Raw genomic sequence first — 23,420 nt, 5'->3', positions numbered from 1 at the left:
CTTTCTTTATAACTTACCGCAGAATATACTGTAGCAATATCTTTATGTAATTTACGAAAATGTTCATGTGTGATTCTGATTTGGGTTCGTATCCTACGTAATGGACGGACGCTAGGATTTTTTTTACCTTCCACTAAACCCTCTACAATTTCATTATCATGCTCAACACTCCAGTATCTCCATTTAGCTAAATTTTTAGGCCTAGACATCTGAAAAAGATTTAACCAATTATAAAATATTCCATTCTAAATACTACTCCCTAAAATAGATAGAATTAAAAACTACCTTTACCTTCACTTGAGTAACTGATTTGAATTTCAACTACCAATGTACACCTATATCTGTTACTGTTGCCCAAATTACTCGTATAATAAGCATCTCACGATTAGTAGTACGTAGCTGGAAAGACAAACTGCCAAACAATAAAGGACTTGTACAGAGTGAGCAGGAAGTCCCTGTACACAGTAATACATCCAGCTTAATAGGGCTCTACTGTTGCCAATTCTCACTGCTGATATCACTCACTGCTGCTGGAAAAGATGGGGACGATAAGCTGTGATGGGGATCGTCTGATGTGTTCTTTGTTGTGGTGAAATGACCTTAGTCATAGTTGAGTGTGGAACAACAGTGGATATGAGTATGCGTGCACTGTTGAAGAGCGTTTGTTAGCTTGTGTGTGAGTTCACCAGATTGGTGAAACATTGGAAAACATTATGAATGACTTCTTTGTGCATTTTAGCGAAATCGTTACCATCACAAAAAAACATTAGTGACATGGGAGAAGAAGGCTTTTGCAATGGAAAGTGTTCTTGATGTACCATTCAGTGGGAAGCTGAGCACTTGACCTGAGACATGTGCTGCAATAGAGGGATTGATTCAACAATCATCGATGAAATCAATACACAATCCTTCTGCAGAGTTAGGCAATCCAAGATTGTTAATGCTAAACCGTATGCAGAAGGACTTGAAAATTAAATATTTTCGACCAGTCACTGTTAATGAGTTTGAGTGACAATGACCTTGATCGACTTTTTTATGCATGTCAGTTTAGCTTGAATGCTTTCTGAGAGCAAATAATAAAAAAACATCATGTTCTCAGATGAATCTGCGATTTATCAAAGCTCTTATAATCAAAATGTTTTTTTCTGGGTGAAAGACGATCCTCAACTTTTTGAGGAAATCAAACACTATCCATCTCATGTTTTGATTTTGGAATGACAGCTGAACAACTCCTTGTTCCTGTTTTTTCAATGGTGCAGTTAATCAGCCTAGTTATCTGAGAATGATCGATGAGTGGTTGCTTCCAGAATTAATGATAAAAGGGATTGCCAACATCATTATGTTTCAGGAAAGCATATTTTGCTTTGAATGTCTGCAGATGCCTCAATGAAATTTTTCAGAATTCCTGGATCGGATGTAAGTCAGAAGAGTCACTGGCTCCATTGTCTTGGCCAGCAAGAAGGTCTGACCTCACCATACCTGACAATGTACTCTGGGATTTTGTAAAAGAAGAGGTCTGAAAACATACTGAATACTGTTTGGTCAGTATTTGAAATGATCACTCCTGTTATGCTGTTGCTGATGAACAACTGAACATGGAGCTGTGTACAGCTGGGCTTTGAACCTGGTGGAACTCACACGTATGTTTTAGATCTAAAACGTTAAGTTGCAACTATCCTAATAATTTCATAACTAGCAAAAAGGGACTTTCCACTCACTCCATAAGTTGTTTTAAGGCAGTATAATCCCAAAAATGCAGGACATATAATAAAATAATGAACAATTCACAAAATATCAAGTAAGATAAATTTTTCATCTGCAAGGTCCTGGATTTAAATTCTGAGTTAGGCATGGCATTTATCATAGAACATTATTGTTTCATTTACAAACTACCTGATGAACATTTTTGAAATTAGAAATATTGATAATTTGGATCAAGGCACACATCTATAACTTCACATCACAAGGATTGTTTGTATTTTGAGGAGAAAAATCCTGTTATATAAATTTTAATCTAAATAAATATTAAATATAAATCTAAATCGTGTGGACTGATATTTAATAAATACAAAATTTGAACTAATTCATGTGTTTATATTATAAATGTGCAACCTTTTCTATAAAAAAAAAACCAGTCACACTTTTTAAAAAACCACCTTTAATCAGATCAAATAACGCAATTGTTTTCATGTAACTCAACACAATACTTCAGCTTACAATAAGTGTACAGAAGGATACAGTGTTCATAAGGTGACGCAACGTTATAGGAAAAAGAGTAAGTTACAATAGCTGTTGAATGTGGTCTCCATTATGCGATTCACATAATTGAATATAACATTGCATGCTATTAAACACATGTTGTAACATTTTTTGAGGAATGAGGAAGTGACACATCATTCAATTTCACTCTGCAATTTGGGAATGGTGTGAGGATGAGTTTTGTAAGCAGAAACTGTAAGGTATATCCACAAGAAAAAGTCAAGAGGGGATAAATCAAGAGACCGAGAGGGCTACAACCCCTTCAAAATCACTTGCCCATGAAAACACTGATCCAAGAAAGTCATAGTGTTGTTGGCGATATGAGCCATATCATTGTCCAGCTAAAACCATGTTTACTCTAATCGGTCTGCACGTATATTGTTTACAAATTGTTACACCATCTGTATGTAGTGTTAACTGTTCACTGTGCCATGAAATAATGTCATGAAGATTCGCCGACATGAAATTGCACACCAAACATCCACTTTTTGTCCGTGCAGAGGAGACTCGTGCAGCTGATGTAGATTTTCAGTACACCAAATGTATGAATTCTGAGCTTTTATGTATCCATCAAGGTGAAACCATGCCTCATCAAACCAAAACCAATCATCTGAGTCCTTCCCCATCTGATGTTACAGATATCATGAACCATTGACAGAAAGCTATACGTTTTCCAGTGTCTGCAGGTAACAACTCATGAAGAACATGAATTCTATACAGATGCACCGTTAAACACTTGTGCAATACCGTGTGGGTACTACCAACAGAGACCAGACTGGCTAGATAGGTGTCACACAGACTAACAAAATATGTAGCTTGCATGTTGATAAATTTTCTGGTGTTAGAACTTTCAGTCAACCATTTTTGGGTACATCTGCCACATTCCCTGTCTCTTGGAAGTTATCATATAGTCGCTTGATGGATGACTTGTTTGGTGCATCCACACCATACTTTTCTATAGGCATTCTTGGTCTAGCCATAACTGGCACATCTAATGTATTGGGAGACAATGAATATTCTCTGCTGTATTGTAACCAATTTTTCCTCAATTTTCCTCAATTAAATCAGTAACAAAATAAGGAAACATTCTTCCATAAAGTTACGTCAATTTTTAACACTCTACTTCCATTTCCATTTTTTTTAAATTACCTAACTATTTAAAATGAAATTAAAAGATTTTTTTTATAGAAACAGTAATACTTGTCGATGAGTTTTTAATTAATATTAATTAAACATTTCATTTAAAGAACACTTGATTTTTCTATAGCTCCATTTAATGTAATACATATACATTTAAGTAATCTATCTTCATTAACACCTTCGGAATTGTGATTTATTATATAGTTTGTCTATATATTTAGTAACTTCACATATTTCTCTAAATACAGTTTATTGTATTTATTTTTAATTATTGGTATGGACTGTAACTACTTAAATTTTTACTTTATAATTAATTATGTATTCTGTGATGCTGCTCTGATCAAAGTTTATGCTGCAGTTTCTCTTGATCCATCCAGGCAAATTTGGTTGCAGTTTATCCACCTACTTTTAATTTTTATCCTTGAAGCAGTACACTTATCAATTTCTGATGTCATCTTATATAATTTGTTACTACGTAGCGATCAGAATAAAAAAATATTTTAATTTAATTTATGAAGACTTTATAAACAAGTATTTATAAACAAAAAGTAAAACTTGAAGTTTTACTATTTCTTATCATAATATGTCATACCAACAATAAAAAATGACAATATTTTTTTTTTATGTTTCTTTAATTTTGAAGTTTATGTCTTAACGAATTATTTTTCTTAATATGAAGATTATTTTAGTTTTTATCATAACATAAGGCTTGGATTGTCTTACATAACATTACACATTTGTGGAAGCATGAATCTGCAATGTAAAAATTATTATAATATAATTGATGTTGGAAAATGTTAAAAGATATAAATGAACACTTGTTTTCCTCTATCCATGATCATGGCAATAAGTAATTCAGTATACATGGAGGTATATTAATTTTGTATTGTTGTCCAACTTTTCGATCATTAGTTGGTTAATGGATGGTATTGATTTAAAGAACAACTGGTCACCCATCCAACAATTCATGGCCTTGCATTCATCTTTCATTTAATAGTTAGGCTTTGTGAAAAACCTGATAGTAGCATTGTTTAGATTCTTACTAGTCCTCAGGCAAGCGGTTCTCATGCATAAATAATACGTAGATATTACTGCATTATGAAACGTGAATTGAACTGACTTGAATTGTTAGGTCAGTTACATTATATGACATAAAAAAATAATAAATTCTTAAGTAGACCTATTCAAAGATTGCAATTGATTTTTCTTAGTCCTCCTTTTTTCAGTCATAATTAATCTTACATTTTTTCAGATGGTAGAAAAATATCCTTCAAAAAAAATTATTAATTAATTAATTGTTAAGTAACTATCCGAAGAAATTAATTATTCAAACACAACTTATTAAGCCTGTACTTCTCTATTTGTTAAAAAATAAATATTATGTTAATCTTTTCCTTTATAATGGATGGAATTTTTTTTTAATATTATTTTTATTTCATATAAAACTGTTATATGTTATTTCATATAATACTGTTATAAAATTACCATAAAAATGTTTGAAGGAAGATCACCATTGTTACCCACTTCCATTATAAGCAGTCAAGTGTATATATTATTATACATATATATAATAAAGTATGAAACTGTTAAATAGCTTTTTTACTAGTTCAACATAGAAAAATGAAATTTAGCAAATGTTCCTACCATGAAACGACATATTTTTGGTGTAAGACCATTATGTTCCAAACTCCAGAGCTTTCATGTGCGGGAAACTCACATATTTAAATGGAAAAGGTAAAGTTACCACATATCATTTTAAAGGGCATTAAGAATAGAAATATGATATAAAAAAACTTTAGACTATGATAACCTTATCCAAAATGGCGGTCATTTAATGTTTTTATTTTATTTATTTTTTTAAATAGTTTTGTAGTCTAGAGTAGTACTGTTCTTACTGTTGAACAGTTATCTACTGTTCAACAGTGAAACATTAAAAAAATAAAATATCGCAAATGCTACCTCAAAGAACGATCTATTTTTTGGTATAAGACATCCAGCTCACATTGGAAGTAACTTGAACATTTTAAATAGCAACTCAAAAATTAAACATCTTGGTTAGGGTTGTCATAACTCGAAGTGCTTTACACCAACATTTTTTCAATGTTTTTTTTTTTTTTTTAAATGGTGTGTCACCACGCTACTTTTTCTACATAAGCCATTTTGTTAACTATTATGTGTAATTTTTATTTTACTACACAGCTATTTTTAAGGATGCTCTCTACCATTGTTTTACTAAATTGATTTTAACAAAGCAATAGAATCTTTTTTGCGATTTGAAAATATTACCTATTAAATAACGTATATTGAAATAAATAATACTTTAAGTTGTTTTTTAATTGCATTTTAAGAGTGAAATGATCATGAAATATGCGTACTTACAATTTAAAAATTTTTTTTAAATCGAATAGAAAGGTACTAATTAAAACATGAAGGCTTTATAAATCGCAAATGATTTATTTAATTTGTTTGAATTCTTATGTATTCAGAAGAATTGAAGGCTTTTATGAATAATCTTCATCTGAAGCAGTGGCGAATCCAGGCAAAGGCCATGTCCCCCAAAGGCTTGCCGAAGTCCTTGCATTTTGAAAACCCAGTTGAAAAGAATTAAAACATTTCACCAGTACTATATTGTCAAAATAACCAGTTGCAAATTGCAACTCTGTAATTAACGTATATATATATTTTTTCTTAATAGGTAATTAAGAGAGTTTGACGTCACTTGCTCTAATGCATATTCATATCAACGTATAAATTGATAAAGATCGCGTTATCGATCGGTATGCTAAAATGCGTAATTATTGGGATGAATTTATTTTATAAATAAATTATTGTATCATTATTATTATTATTATTGTACGAAAATGTGTAAAATTTTGGATTGTAATGGATTTATTATAAATATTAAAATGTATGAACAAATAAAAATCAACTTATTTTAAATCTTTATCTTATTATTTTTTTATTCCATCTTATATTATTATATAATTCTGATTGTTTGCATGGCGGTTTTGATTAAAGTTGTTAGGACTATACAGTCCGAGCTTAAAGTTAATTTTGGTTCTGGAGTCTCCGTGAGGGTCACTTAGAATAAGTTACAGCTTAATTTTTATAAATCAAAATAAAATTGAAGAAAGCACTTTTTTGATTTTGTCGAAACCGTCCCTTTTTGCTTCTTTTACAACAATACTAATAATTGTTTAAACGACTTTTCGTGTTTAAAAATAGTTCAGAATATAGTTCGTATCCAATAAACGTGTATAAAATATTATAAATTCAACCCAATAGAAGGGAGTAGGAAAATGTGACCCATGCTCCCAATGGCTCTTCCCCAAATTCGGTTGCTGGATCCGCCCCTGATTTGCAGTAAAAAAGTTGACACTGTTGTTTTTTTGTACGGATACAAAATACGCGATGTCAGATAATTGTTTATTAATATGTTGCAAGCAATATAGATCTGATAAAATTTATTTGCTTTAATAAAAAAAAAAAAATAGAGAAAACATCTTTTGTGAAGCCGACAGGCAGAAATCGTCAGTTAGGCAATGAAAATATTAATTGGTTGGATACTAGGTACAATGAATCATATACCACAAAAAACCCAAATTGTAAAAATCACTCATTTAAAATTATTATTATTAATACCACTTTTTTCCATTAGGGCTCACCTTAAATAGGTTATCAAAAGCAATGACCTGAATTAGAATGCAATTCATGGATTATTTCTTATCAGAACAACAAATACACGAGAAGGTAAATGATAGTAAAATGATTATTTACATTTTTACGTCATGTTATACGTCACATGTAATTTTTTATCTTTATTAATACACATTAACATTGTATCTGTAGTTTTTTTTATTTCATATTTACATAATTACCGGTATATTTCATGTATTTTATGTAATTTTTATCAATTTACGTATTTCCTACAATAAATAAATAATTTCCGGATGTTCAGTGACATCAGATGTGTAATTTATAAGCATGTCATATGTTTCAATTATGTCTATAAATGGAAATTTTTGGAAGCCGTGTTAGTTGCTTGGTTTTTTTTTTTTTAATTTAGTCCGATGTATGTACAACTATATAATTTCATCTAATGTAAAGGCCACTTGAAGTTATTTTTTTTGCATTTTTCTTAAACTACAATTTCTGCAACGTCGGTTTTGTTTAATTTCGCTCACCTTAAAACTAATTGTAAAAAATAAAAAGACAGCAATTAAAATAATATTTTTTAAATTTTAAATCATTAAAATACAAAATATCGGTGTAATAAGTCTCATATTTCATGTGTATATATATATATATATATATATATATATATATAAATTACGTTAAATTTTGCGATATCAAACAGCAAATTGAAATTAAGAGTGAAAAGTTTGTTTTTTTGTGGACGAAAACCCAATGATATTATTATCAATCAAAAAAAAGATGAGATAGGGCTGTAAAAGCTCCACAAAAAATAAAAAATGGCCCTAAATTAATTTAAAATCCAGCAGTGATTTAAAAACTGTTTCGTCCAGATAATTATTAAAAAAATAACAAAAATTATGTGTTTTATCTCTGTCTCAATGTTGCGTAACGTACTAACAGTCAAGGGGAATGTAACACACAGTTACACATCAGTTATCCAAGGTGTACAGTGGAGCGCACCAGGCGATATGAGGCATTTATGCGTTAACCTAATGTACCTCCACACAAACAAAAAATCTGATATGGACACCAAATGACTTCCTTGTACGTTTATTAATTTACATATACACATTTTTTTGCTGCATTTCATTTAAATTTATTTCATTTGAAAGTGAGATACGATCCTCCAATTCTTTAATAAAGTGGACAGTTACACAATTGCTGAAATATTAGTTTTTATTAACATCAAATATTTATACAATTATTAATTCAACAATCTCACATGAAATATTAGGATAGAGTAAAAGTCCCTTTATTATTCGTATTACTAGATCACTATTATTCGTATCTTCGTGAGTTGCTGATAAAAAAAAAGTTTCAGATTTCTGGTGTGTCATATAAATAAAAGTTAATAATAATTAAACCATTCCGTTTCGTGAACTGTATACTGGTGTTAAATGTTAAAACCAAGAATAAACAGGAAGAAAATGTTTCAAACAAAGAAAGAATAAAAACATTAAAAGAGGATGATAAATATAAAGAAAATGTTAAAACCAAAGAAAGAATAAAAAGATTAAGAGAGGATGATGAATACAAAGAAAGAGAAAATTTGAAAACTAGAGAACATGCACACAAATTAAGATCAGAAGAATTATACCAAACCAAAGAGCGATTAAATGATTGGAAACAAATAAATGAAATGATGATCAAGTCCGAATTAGGGAAAATATTGTCCGACAATATCAGAGGAGTAATGAACTAAAAGATAAGAATATTTTGCAATTTATTAAAGATTGGGCATGTATGCCTCAGTGTATATGTTGTTCTTGTGAGGGTCTATTTTTCAGTCACTCTGTAGTTACTTTAATGTAGAAAAATTAAACAGAAATTACAGAATAATTAAATAAAATTAAACTAGAAAATTCAAAAATAGTACGATTCTAAATTATAATTTTTAATTAATATTAAATAATCAGATGTTTCATCAAATCTATTACATTCATATTTTATTTTATTTCACTAAAATTAAAATTTTATTTCACTAATAACTTCTGCTTTTTTCATATTTTTTTTTATTGTTATTATTGAATTACTAATTATTGTAATTTTTTTTACAACCAAAAATATCAATATATTTAAATTAAAAACAAGTTAAAAAAATGAATTAAATAAAAAGGGATATGAAGTCTGATTCGAACCGATGTGCCTTCTCTTGTAAGATCCAAATACTTCATTAATTAAAATTTTATTTGGTTATAACTCTGAAACCAATGAAAATAAGTACAACTTATGACATTGTGCATCGTTGAAAAGCTCTCAATGAGAGCTTATTACTGCAGTTAAGAAAAAGTCCAAAATCCATTTTTTTGGGGATTTTGGGCTTTTTTCGACACTTTTGGTTCATTCGATTGCAATCAAAAGGGGAGGTTCATAACTAGGTGTTACAACAGTCCTAAATCCAAAATTTCAACATCCTACGGCTAATCGTTTTTGATTTATGGGAGTTACATACGTACGTACGTACAGACGTCACGCCGAAACTAGTAAAAATGGATTCAGAGATGTTCAAAATGGATATTTCCGTTGAAAGTTGAAAACCAAACTTTTTCACGATCACAATACTTCCTTTACTTCGTATAAGGAAGTAAAAATGGCAAATTCTTCACGATAACTGTCACATAACGGTTGTTTTATTATGAAGCAGGTTATAGTCTGCAATTGTTAACTAACTCATGTTATCAAGTAACCTTCAGCCAACTTTTCACAGGGCACTTATAATTAAAATGGATAACATGATCCAAGAAAGTCAGTTGAGTTCCAGGTTCCTTAGAAGCTACATCAACTAGTTTATTGCCTGGAATTCTTATGCGTTAAGAAATTCAATAGACACTAATACGTGTATCTTAGTTAAGAAAAAGAAAAGATGCGTGAAGGTCTGCAATGAATACTTCCCTTCTTAAAGGGCACATACTGAATTTTAGTGCATAAGAATACGGTGGTGATAAAATATCACTTGGAATAATTAATAAAATTAGATTACCATAAGAATGTAAAGCAATGATGAAGATACAGATAATGAATATAGTCTCAAGCTAATTTTACAATGATTCATCCCAATTTTTACAAACATTACCCGATGCTCCTTTCTTCAAGCGCATATTGTTTTAATTAAAATATGTAAAACGTTAAGTTCTAGTACGCGGCATTAAAATAAACTTGGTTTCTCTTAGTTAATTGCACCCCAGAATTCAATTATATTATGTAAACTCTTCCGTACGCCTCAAAATTCGAAATAACTGGACAACATTCTAATGAAATCTCAGGAAAAGTGGGAAGTAATGAACTCCCATAAATTTAAAAATTTGTCTCTACCACTTTTTTTTTAGATTTCAAACTAATCAAAAGGAGAGAAAAAAATTATTTATTTTCAAAAGTATTTGAAAATATTATAAAAAATCGACTTTTAACATTAACTTATTAACAAATTTTCAGCGCGGTTTTAGGAAAAGCCTGTCTACTGACACAGCCATTTCCTTGTATTTGAAAAATATTTTAAATTCCTAAAATAACAAACAAAATCCTATTTTCAATTTTTTGCGATATCAGTAAAACATTTGGTTTTTTTAATGATAAAACTTAGTCATTATGCTATTACGAGTTGTTTACAATTGATTAAAGTAATCCTTTCTAACCGAAAACAAGTAGTTGACATTTTTCATCTTTTGATAAGAATGCACATAAAAAATTTAGATCCTCACAAGTAAAACGCAGAGTGCCTCGGAGAAATGTCCTCGATCCCTTGCTTTTTTATTGTTGTTGACCTTCCTCAAAATCTTGAACCACTCATCGTAATCCTCTTCACAGATGACACAACTGTATTTATACACAAAAATAAATTAAAGGAATTGAGAATTCTACGATAGAAGTTCCAAAGATTATTTAATGGATGGATTATAACCATTTCACGATAAATATGTATAAAATAATTCCACTGAGATAGATGTAACTTTGATGATCGCCTGGTTAGAATTCGAATTAGTGATAACGATAGTATTTCTGTTGCCCATAAAACGAAATTTCTGGATGTTTTATTAGGTGACAAGTTCTCGTAGCACGATCAAAAATTTAAAGTATAATGCCATCTCTTAGGGCTCTCTCAAAACATCAGAACGCCTTTTTAAGATATAAAAATGGGCTATCAGATCACTATCTGGCCCCTTTAAGTATCAATCGTGTAGACCGATAATTAGAAAATTAAATATATTAAGTCATCCCGGTGTTTACGTTTATGAATGTGAAATCTTTGCTAAAACGAATAGTCACTTATTCTTTAAAAGAACCTTAAGTATCTGCCTTTATCAAACCAGACAACGGAATTGTTTTCATATAACGCAACACAATACTTCGATAATCGAGAAAGGGCCCTTATTATGCTTACGTTACCATTTTTTAATAAATTACCAAACCTTTTGAAAAATCTTCCCACCGATTTAAAACAAAAATACAATTAAAAGATTTAATTTTTCGGAAACATTATTATTCTGTCGGTGAATTAAAAAATAAACCTGCATCCAATTCAGTGTGCCTTCTGAATTGTGAATTATTTTGTAGTAATTTTTTATATTTAATTTATTTACCTTAACATTATTATTTCATGTACTTGTATTTAAATAATTAATATGGACTATAATCACATCTATTTTTATCTTATAATTTATTTTATATTTATAATGTATCTTATAATGTGACGTGTTCTACATAATGTATTGTTATGAACCGATCAGAATAAAATCTTTATTTTATGCAGAAATAATTAAAATTCCGACGTTATTTTCGTAATTGTCCTGTGATTTCTTTTTTTTTTAGTAAATATGGACTATCATATATATGAGATGAAAGAGCAACTCAAATAGTTTTTCCTATAAGTGTTCAATGTGAGCAACATTCGTCTCACATCACACATCCAGCCGACAGGAGAGTTTATCCCTATACTCGCTGTACTTTAATCAGCAAGTCTGGAGTAATTGATGCGACACCTGCTTCAATCCTGTGTCTCAAGCCGAGTAGATCAGCTGGTACATACGCTTGACCCTTTATAAATCCTGAAAGAAATCAGTCTCACGGAGTCAGATCGTGCGAACGTGGAGGCCATGGTAAAAATTCCCTCTCATCTAGTCCCCAGCGACCAATCCAGAGAATTTCATTTAATCAATCACGTACAGCGTTATGCCAGTGAGGAGGCATATCATCTTGTTGCCAAATAAAGTTCTGTAGTTCGTATTGCAGTTGAGGAAAGAGTCACAGTCTTAGCATATCTAGATAGTTTATTCCAGACGCACTTGCTTCCGCGAAAAAGAACGTCTCGTAAACTTGTCGTCGGGATACGGCACAAAAAACATTCAGTTTTGGGGAGTCTCGTTCACACTGCAATATTTCGTGAGAATTTTCTGATTCTCAGATACACACATTATGACTGTTTACTTTTCCATTAACATGAAATGTTGATTCGTCACTGAATACGACAAGATAAAGAACGTCTTCATCTTCAAGGTGAATCGTTTCATTTGCGAAGCTAGCACGCAAACCATAATCTGTAGGGTTTAGAACTTTTAACAGCTGTAAACGATATGGACGAAGTTGTAAGCGTTTCCTTAAAACCATCCAAACAGACGTCACTGGAATTGCTAATTCGCGGGTAGCTTTCCCAATGGATTTCCGAGGACTACGCTTAAAAGACTCTCTACACGTTCATCATTTTCTTCGGATACACTCGGTCTTCCTGTACTCTTCCCTTTAGAAATATAGCGAGTGATTTCAGTTTGTACTAACTACAGTTGTTATTGTCACTTAGGGAATCACAACGGAATGCACGTTGAACAGTAATTACATATTCACACTTTGCAAACTGCAAAACACAGAACGCTTTCTTTTGGGAGGTCGCCATCATTTTTATTAACACTTTCAAGCGGAAGGTACATGAAACGGTTTACGAGCTTGCGCATAGCTAAAACTATTTAAATTGCTCTTTCATTTATGTATAATTAATCAATATGTACGTGAAACTTATAAATATTACACAGCTTTAAAACCATTTTTCATTTTGTCATGTTTGCGATTTAAAAAATAATTTATTTCTTTTTGGTTGCGGTAGTTTGCGCAGTGTGCTCATAATTCATTAATGAAACAAAGTAAAAGACATTTAATGATTACTATCAGTTTGTTTTGTAAATAAGTCAGGAAATATTTGGAAGTATAAATCAACTAATTAAGTACACATTTATATAACTATTTTGTATCTGAAACCTACGAATTAAGTTTATACATATTGTATAACATTAAAGAATGCAATTCCCTTTTTTTTATAACATTAAGATCTCATTCTGCGTTTAGTAATATAATAAAAGTAATAAATAAATTTAATAATTTTAGTATTAATATTAATTAGTATTCAATACTATAATAATTTTTAATACTAAAATTATTAAATTTATTTGTTCCTTTTATTTATTACTGCACGCGAAATCCATTTTTAATATATATTAATTTACCTAAGATAAATTTTAACGTAATTATCAATAAATGATAATATGTGTTACAGATATACTCTACAGATTCATGCAGGTAAAGATAAATATAAAAAAGCAATGTTTAAATAAACAAAATTACTATATTTACCATTGGTCCACCGCATGGGTGATGCCAGGCAGGTCTATGCACAGATGATGTTATTAACGCATCAGCCAGAATTGAACTGCATAACATTGCTACTATGCTCAGCCAAGACCCACGACCTGTAAAACAATTCAAAGTATTAAATAAAACATGAAATCAATTACGTAATATTATATAAAAAAAGAAGTATTTATGTCATCACAGAATAAATTATGCAATAATATTAAGTATAGAATTACAACGCATATAGCGCGGTATAATTGTTAAGTGTTTGACATTGAATACCGTATTAAAATAGAAAATAATAATTTTGTAAGGCAAATAATGTAAATATCAGTTGACATTTTATTAATAACACTGTATACGATATAATACGATTCGTAATAGGCGATACATGTTTTCATTAATAATAATTATAGTATTTTGTATTTTAAGTTTGCCTATCAAATTACAAACTGCTTCCTTGAAAAATCTACGTAATACAACTAACATAATGTTATGTACAGTTATACAATTCTATAATTATTTTAGATGGTAGTAATTAATCATTGTTTAATGTTAATTATTCTATTATTTTAATTATACTTCTCCCGTACAACGTGACTTTATTAACAGAATAAATAAGTTGCACGTAGTTAAAATAAATTTACTTTTATTTTTAACAAACATAGGCTGATGCTTCAATTAAAGTCGCTTTTTTATGATGAAGATAAAGTAATTTTATGATGAATACGAAAAGGTGCCAATCCGGAATTTAAACCTATTAGCTTCTGGATGAAAGGCGAACATGCTACCACCTTATTATGAAAGTCGAAGAAGTCGTAACATGCGCAATATATTACTTAGCTCGAGCGCAAACATAAACATACACAGATCCATTAATTAGTACATATTTACTAAAAATAACCAGTTATTTTAGTTTACACATGAGTTGTAATAAATTTAAACAAGAAAGCAATTTACAAGTTTTTTTTATTGATATTAAAAACATATGAGTTACAAGTTAAGAAATTTTTTAAATGAAATATGATCCTGTAGTAACTATATGAAGGCTACAATTTCTTTAAAATGATTAATTGATGAAGTAGATAAAAATACCCAATGCAGTAGAATTCTTTTACTCACTGGAGGATCCTGAAATGGTTGGTGACATATTTAGCTATTCGTGACGGTCGACGAATTTTTTGATGAATTTAGTTGTTAGCAGACTTTTGTCTGATTGATTCCGCGAGTCCATTTAAGAAGAAAGTATTTTGTAATTACTTTTGTCTTGTTACCGTGAGTTAAATAATAATATACTGTTGACATAAATGACTTACGCCTAAGTTGCGTAATTCGTATTGTAGATGTTTAAGTTACATTACAGATGCCGGTGTTATTTTTATACTGTTTATATAATGTAGTATTTGTTTTTATAATTTTTCTTTTTTGTTTAGTTACAGTTCCGTCTATTTGCTTTTTTATTTCGTTAGGTGAAAAATTTTTTTCAACTAATGTCTAAATGTAAAATTTTCGGTTTAACTTTCTGGCGGTAAAATGGAAATAGTAAAATTCCTTTCTATCTATTTTTAAATAAAAAAATATTTTTCAATGCGATTCATTTAATTTATTTTCTTTTACTTTATTTTTTTAATATTGACTGCTGTTTATTAGCAGTCTCATTTGAAATTTTAATTTTTTGTTGTATTTTTATAATGTATGTAAATATCTGTGTTATTTCATTGTATTGTTTCTAAAGACCTAGCAACAAATAAAAATTTAATCAATCAATCTTTTTATTTATTTATCGTTTTTTACTGAATTGTGAAATCGTTTTTTATATATTTTTTTATTTAATGGTTGCTTATAGGAATTTAGTATTCTGACGGCAAAATAAGTAAAATAAAATCAATCTCTCCCCTCTTTTTCTTTCTTGTTCTCTGAGACTGTTTTTGTCAGGTTAAGTGGAAGAAAGAACTGATAGAATATTCTTTTTTTTTCCAAAGTAAATAATTTGAAATCCGCCTTTTATCAGATTGAATAGAAAATCGTTCAATAAATAACAAAATTCAGAGTTTATCTAATTACTCTTTTATTAGTAATATTTCTGATATTACCAGAAATTTTCAGATATTACAAAATTAATCAGATTAAATCTTTTAAATTTATGGATATCCAAAATATATGAGTATTTTACGGTTCAAAAATAAATCCGGTACAAAACAGTAAGTTTTGAAAGAAAAAGCCATTCAAATGTTATTTAAACTGTGAAACTGCGTACAACTATTAAAATATCAAAATTGGTTTTAACCAAAACAGATTTATATGAGTTATGATTAAACTGAAACAGGTTAAATTTTCTTTAAGATATCTAAAATTTTTAGATGATCATGTCATATCACATAAAATATATAGAGTGGTTTTGTTACACTGATGAAGGGGTTCTGCGGTGGAATAATGAAAATATGTAACTGTTTATCAAACTCTGATACTTAAACAGTTTTCAGATTTTGAAACTGAGTGGATGGGGTAATTGGATGTTGTTTCACAGAAGAATGATTGATAAATAATGTGGAAAATCATCACTTTTATCGATCATAATGAGGAGAATCATTCGTAGATTCGAATAATCCGTAAAATGGAGATTCCTTTTATTATTTATACTTAGTATATAATTTAATAAGAAAGGCACCAGTGGCGGCTTCCGTATAGGTACTGTGGAACTACAGCACCCCCTGTTTCCAATTAATATTATCGATAACATTTAATATAGAGCCCTTTTTTCTTTAATTCTTTCTTTATACTTGCACAATATATGATACTTAAACTTAATGTCAGTAGCCATCCCCCAGTTTATGAAAAAGATACAGAAGTCTTTGTATGGAACTGTGCACTTCACAGTTCCAGCGGCGTGGTGTCTGGCTTTTGTGCCCATGTGCACATAGGAAGCTGCATGCGAGGGATAGAGAGAGCACTATCTCTCCCGCAGTGCCAATTCTGGCGTGCTAGTCGAAAGGTAGTTTTTTTTTTACTCCGCGTGTGTATGGAACATTCCTTGTTTGTTCCCTTTTCTAGCTTAGTCGGTGGAAGGACTATGAAAGTGGTTTAGTTGTTTTTTCAGTAGTGATCAGAAGATGGCGGAATGCAAGAGCTCTTTGATTGCCAAATCTGTCCAAAAACACGCTGGAAGGGCGAAAGAGAAGGTAATTAGTGAAAATTGATATATTTGTTTCTGTGTACATAGAAATTTAAATTAAGCACCATTGAATTATAGTGTTTTTTTAAGTGGATATTTTATTAACTTATTATGTAATAATGCTAAAAAATATTCTCTGTATTGACATTTTATTATTTATTCGGTTAAACCGAATACTGTTTTTAAGTACATTGTGCTTAAAAACCGTGAATAACATTCTTGAATGTGATAAAGTGTACAATTAGATTATTATCCTGCTTTCAGCTATTCTGTTTGATTATTTTTTTTCGGTTCTTTCATTTTACAGAAAACTTTAACCATGGCCTTGAAAAGAGAAAAAAATTTTATGGAGCAACACCACCACCAATTTTAACTTCGAGCCGCCATTGAAAGGCAGTTTGAGAAATTTATGTTATTTATACTTACGACTACTAGTACGAGTAGAGCTTCACAATAAATTTATTTAAACCAGTTTTAGGGATAGTAAAACAAAAAATTGCTTTAAAAAGAAATCAGAAAAAAACTATTTACAAAATTTATTTATAAAAATGATTTTATGAAATATTGGAAAATAGAAATATTTAGTAATCATACAACAGAAATAGATTATATTTTAAAATGTATGTTTTTTCCACTCAATTAGAAAGATTTGTGTTCATATTGAATTATCGTTTACTAACTGAAATTGGCGACCATATGGTGGGTAGTGAGAGAGATAGAGGAAGACCGGAGAGGAGATGGGTAGATGATGTGAGGAGACTAGGAGAGAATGATTGGATGAGGTGGCGCAAAATTGCGAGGAATGGAAAAACCATGAAGAGGATTACGTTGCTAATATACTCACGATGTAAAAAGGACTAAGAAGAAGAAGAACTGAGATATAAGAAAATGGTCTATTTTGAGTTGTGACTGTTTTTAGTGTTGCCTTCAAATAACTTCATTCAGGCTTATACGGTAGTTTATCACGTAGCTTTCATTTGTTATGCTGCTAATAAAATTAATTACCACGTTGACAACAAATCGTTCATTAGAAAGTTTTTGTTTTCATGATGTGTCTCTTTCCTTCTTTTCTTAAAAATGTCTAGTTTCACGGAAACTCTTTCACTATTTCTTCTTTTGCAAGATTCCCGAACCTAGAATCTTCATCGTCTACTTCTTGTCGGCTTTTGTTATTTTAGTTTCTGTATAATCAGTATATTTTGTGAATTTTCTTCTCTAAATCCGTATTATTTCATTCTTTTAGATCACTGTTCTTCAGCATTGTCTAGATCTGATATTTTAACATTTCTCTACGTTGAAAATCAGTTAAATAAATCAATCTGCTTTTTGTAAAAAAAAAAACAAATATCTACCCTTACTCGCTATTATTAAAGGAAAAAAAACAGTATTTATTATAAAATGTTACCTATGTCGTGGTTTCCCGTACGTATACGTACAGTTCAGTTTATTTTACTTTTGTTTTTAAATATAAAAGTTTTACCATTTAAATTTCGTTATTACTCTGTTGACATTTTATCGGAAAATCCATAGTCTGTAAAATCGAAATCTAGTCCACTGTAATAAAACGAGAACGAGGAGAATCTGTTAATTGAAACTTTTCTTACGTAATTTGGTAATCGGTCACTGTAAAATCTTTTATATTAGAAGTTACACAATGGTATTTTTATAGAATACCAGCTCACTGATTATTTATGTAAATATTCAGTTTATTTCATGTTAACAATCTAGAAATCTTATTTGATTAAATGACTCGAACGGAAAGGATAAGAGTAAGTTTCCTTATCACAGTGACGTAAATCCAACTCGGTATCTGTATGTAATGTATTGCACCCGGTATGTTAAAAGTTGGTTCTGTCCGTTTATCATGAAAGCAGTTTAATTTCGCTACCGACGTTTAAAATGAATATTCGGAATTTGCCGACTAAGGGTCAGTTCACACGATACGGTTTCTGTACTTTAACGTATCGATATTTTCGCCGTTTGTAGCAGTGGCGCATGTATTTACGAGTAGTAACGTTCACACAATCCTGCTGTTAATTGTATACGGTAGAATCAATGTATACGGTGAAATTAACATTCGGTTTTGCCAACAGAAACTGTATTCACAGTTTCGATGAAAAAACCGAAACAGCTGAGAGTACCTCTTATATCGTAATGGAGCCGTTCAGACGATTCAGTTTTTGTACTGGACGGACCGTAGGAAATGACAGACCAGTCTGTGTTTGCATTGCATTGATGCAGTACTTCTGTCAACATGTTGCTCGAGTGCAGTTTTGAATAAAATCTATTATATGTTATGGTAGATATTAGTAATATAAAAACAGAACTTTTGATGGATCTGGTACGAGAACGACTGCAGTACTGGATAAGCCTTTAGAATCCTATAAAGACAAACACATTAAAGAATCAGCGTGGAGGAAAATATGTATTGCGTTAATTGAAGGATTCCAGGCTCTAAAGAGACAAGTTACTTAACAGGGAATCAAATGAAGCCTGAGACATTCGGAAATAGTTTAAAAAAATTTCGACTCGTCGTTTTTAAGTCTAACACATTAATGTTCGGAAAACACCAAAACTGTAGCTTTCCTTTCTAACAGGATATATCCAGTATTTTTTATTTTATTTCTTAACTTTTTTGACGAAGGAAAAACGTTTTTGTATTATTAACATACATCTTCCACGATCTCTCAACCACGAGTGAAAGAACGCGTAAAAGAAAACCGATCTATGTGTGAGTACAGCATTCTATTCGGTAAAATAAACGATATGGGAAAAAACCGAACCGAAACCGTACCTCGTGAACAAAAACGGTGCCATTGAGTTCTTCCAACTGCGTGGCATTCTATCGGGAACCAAGACGTGTCACAACGGATACGTTACGAGTCTTTACAAAATTAACTATGTTTTATAGCATAGCAACAAACTTACTTGCCGGTCAAAAGTCCATACACGTGTCGGTACGTGACTGAAAAATTCGAACTTCTGCTTCTTGACTGTCTTACGTCTTTATGTAGTAGGGCATTCGAATTATCAAGTGTTTCTTGGTGTCACCGTGAATTAAGTATGGGTCTAAATACAGTGGTAACTGAAATAATTTCATTAAAGAAGTGTGTGTCGATTATATTGAATAGCACAGCAAGGTAAAATTTGAGGAAACAATTTGGTCTTCGAAATCGATGAAACGCTGTTGTCGAGGTGCAAAAATTATCCTGGTATTATCTACTACAACGATGGCTTTTTGGCGGCGAATGTTTCGTTGTGAAAGTTGATATATCGATTCAAACCCTCCTGAATGCTATCAAAGATAACGTTTATGACGGAAACATATTGTACTCGCCTGTGTACGAAACCGATGCACTGAAAACGGAATGGAAGGTTTCGCCATTATATTGTAAATTATCGGTAACATTTCGATGATCCTCACAGCGACGCTTATAGTCAAACCAGTGAATGCTTGTAGGAGGTCACTGAAATAATGGCGGAATAAAAAGCACAGTGGAACTTTCAGGCATCACTTAAAAGTTTTCCATCACTGAATTCAAATGGCATCGCATGATAGGGGATGAGAGAGCCCTTTCAGAAAGTACTCGATCCAATAAGGAACACCTGGTCGCCGGAAGTCACCATGTAGCAATCACTAAGTAAATTTTCCGTGATCTTTAAGTTTAAATACTGCAGTAGCACATAAATTAAAAATAAATAAAAAGATTTGTTCGATTAAACAACAGATTTGAAGGGAACAATTGGTAACGCCGGTATTCGTTAAAAGCACCGTTCATTTTTAACTATAATATGAAATGATACTTAGCTGGAATTAATAATAATAATAATAACTTTAATAATGTTTTTTTTTTTCTAGAAATATACCTTAAAAACCCATAATTTAAATCAATCATTATAAGGCCTGTTTTGCAAAACATAATGCGGAATTAGAATACAACAAAAACATTTAACGGAAAAATAATCAAAGGAAAACATAACAATCCATGAAATAAAATAATATATGAAGTACAGTCAACTCCCGACCATCCGCAAGCGAAAAACAGGTTTAAATGCAGGTTGGAGTAGGGTAGGGTGTTGTTGGTTAGACCAGTGGCATTATCGTCAAGGATGAAACTTTTTAACGCTGTATCTCTTTCGCTAGTGTGTTGCACAGCGCAAGTTTGGAAGTTTGTAGTATTACACAGGTAAAAAATATTTTATAAGGCGAATACTTTCGTTACCAAAGAATACGCTTTACTATATTATTTACAATGAAACAGAGGAGGCGTCTTTATGTTAGTTTATTCTGAAGCTCCATTGTGATAACATAACTAAACTCTTAAAAATGGTTGATTGATATACATTAGCAAATATTTCTTCTCAAATAATTGTAAAGAAAAATATATTTTGATAAAAGGAATTAATATAAATAATAAGTAAGCAAGGAGGATAAAATAATTTATTTTCGAGTAATTTAATAAAATAATTTATTTTCTAACTACTAAGTAGAAGAATGAATTAGAAAAATTGCGGAATTTGGTTTTACTGTTACACAAAGATAAATTCACTGCATACTTAGATTTGACGGTATCACCTGAGTTATGGAGTTTTAAATTTAAGTTTGGGGAGAATTTTTACTTTATGATAAAATACAATTTAATATAAAATCGATAACGAATGCGATGGGAAAACAAATAAATCTAACCCAGCTATGTGTACGCGATTAAAAATTTCACCTACTCGCTGTGTAATTTGCGAGAAAATTTATATATTTTCGTGTATATATATACACGAATATATATATATATATATATATAAATATATATATATATATATGCTGTTTTTTCCCATAAATTTCCTATTATTCCAGAATTTTGTAATTGTTTATTTTTATTGAAATTTAAATTAATGTACATTACATACTTTTCTTTATGACTGAATTACTCATGGGTTGTAAAGGCGTGTGTCAGGTTTACACTTCATTATTTAAAAATACGACTTTACGTAGGTTAATTATAATAAATCTAATTCAATTTGGAACTGTAACTAATATTTCGGCAAATTAAGTTTCCGTTTTTACTGCCTTTAATTACAATCCCCATTCAACAGGCGTTTAGAATGCTGTTATTTTATAATATTTTTTTAAAGTTTTTGCTATAACAGATTCACGTAAAAGATTTTATTTTTTATTCGCTTTTAAGTTTTAGAATTTGTTAAGTGTGAAGGTAACACCTTACAGCGCCGGGGAAAATAAAATAATGCATTTACTTTTTTGATTTAAAATTATACCTTTATAATCTATTCTCTAATGACATTTCCTTAAATAATACTTTACAGTTTGTCTGAAAATAATTGCCATTTGTAATTTATAATTACGATGAAACCTTCTTGAAACATAATAAAATATTATAAAACCACTTAAAATATTTCAGGTTGGTCTTTTATGTGTTTTTAATACTCTAGTTATAATTCCTTTTTGTTCTCTTTTGTTTTGAATCCTAAAAGAATGTACCACTGGTAATAGGTGTTAAAATAGTTCCAGACAAAAAAATAAATAAAATAGTGAAATATTCTATAAAATGTAAATGAATTACTGTTATTAGAATTTATAATAAATTTAAAAATCCTAGTATTAAAAAAATATATTAAAAAAAAAGTTCCTGCCGTGACCAGGATTCGAACCTGGGTTATTGCGGCCACAACGCAAGGTACTAACCACTATACGATCACGGCTACCACGGAACTGATATTCCTGGGCATTATACTTTACTGTTATACATTTTACGTTAAACTGATTTTATGCAATAGTTTTATTCCACATTTTAACAATGGTGTAGTCCTTTTTTATATAATGTGACGCATTTTTTATTTTGAATTTATATATATCCCATAAAAGATATGTGTATACCGTCTCTCTGGAGAGGTCAATAGAATGAATGACCTCAATGTACTGTAATAACTCTCTTGTCAACAAAAATTATATGAATCGGAAAAAAATATTTTTAAGAAACTTACATTTTTTCTAAATACCTTTACAGAAATATAATTCGATTCTCTATGTATAGAATACTTTTTTCTCTATCCTCTTATGCAAAAATTGTATTTCATCATTTTTAAATATAATTGCTTCCATTTTCAGCAGGTTAACGTGAATGTAATAAATAAAAAATTTATACCGTAGTACCCTAGGTCAAACATTCAATTGTAAATTAACCTTCTTAATTATAAATTAAAAAAAAATATATATATATAATTCTAGAATTATTTAAGCAAATCTCATTAGAAATAATTTTAAAATTATAAACGTATAATTTTAAATCATAAAAGTAAATTCTCTATTTTATTTTCCCCGGCGGTATAAGTGTTCCGTTCACATTCACAAAAATATTGCCAATTTCTCCTGCTTACTAGCTTACGAGTAATATCTAATATTTTTAAACTACTAAATAAATTTTTAACTTTAATTTTAGCCCGGAATTCTTCTGTTAATGTTTAGATAGTGATAACCTGTACCCGGTTGTTTGCCCAAGAAAAAAAAATATTGTTTCAAAGAGCG

The 23,420-nt window shown here is 30.2% G+C and overlaps 1 protein-coding gene and 1 non-coding gene across 2 annotated transcripts in view; both read right to left on the bottom strand.

The window, feature by feature from the left end:
* LOC142325297 (uncharacterized) overlaps positions 1 to 23,420 on the bottom strand; it is a 405,734-nt gene that overhangs the window by 24,258 nt on the left and 358,056 nt on the right. The window contains exons 2-3 of the mRNA XM_075366859.1: positions 13,711 to 13,826; positions 18 to 209 (exon numbers count right to left, since the gene is read on the bottom strand). Of these exons, the coding sequence (XP_075222974.1) occupies positions 18 to 209; positions 13,711 to 13,826 (308 nt within the window). The remainder of the gene's footprint in view (positions 1 to 17; positions 210 to 13,710; positions 13,827 to 23,420) is intronic.
* On the bottom strand, positions 22,526 to 22,597 carry TRNAH-GUG (transfer RNA histidin (anticodon GUG)). Its single transcript has one exon. It is a non-coding gene; the product is annotated as a tRNA-His (tRNA).

Source organism: Lycorma delicatula, chromosome 5, assembly GCF_047948215.1.
Source record: "Lycorma delicatula isolate Av1 chromosome 5, ASM4794821v1, whole genome shotgun sequence".
Lineage (NCBI taxonomy): Eukaryota > Metazoa > Arthropoda > Insecta > Hemiptera > Fulgoridae > Lycorma > Lycorma delicatula.
The sequence above is the reverse complement of the archived record's forward strand: the minus strand, read 5'-3'. Positions and strand labels throughout refer to the sequence as shown.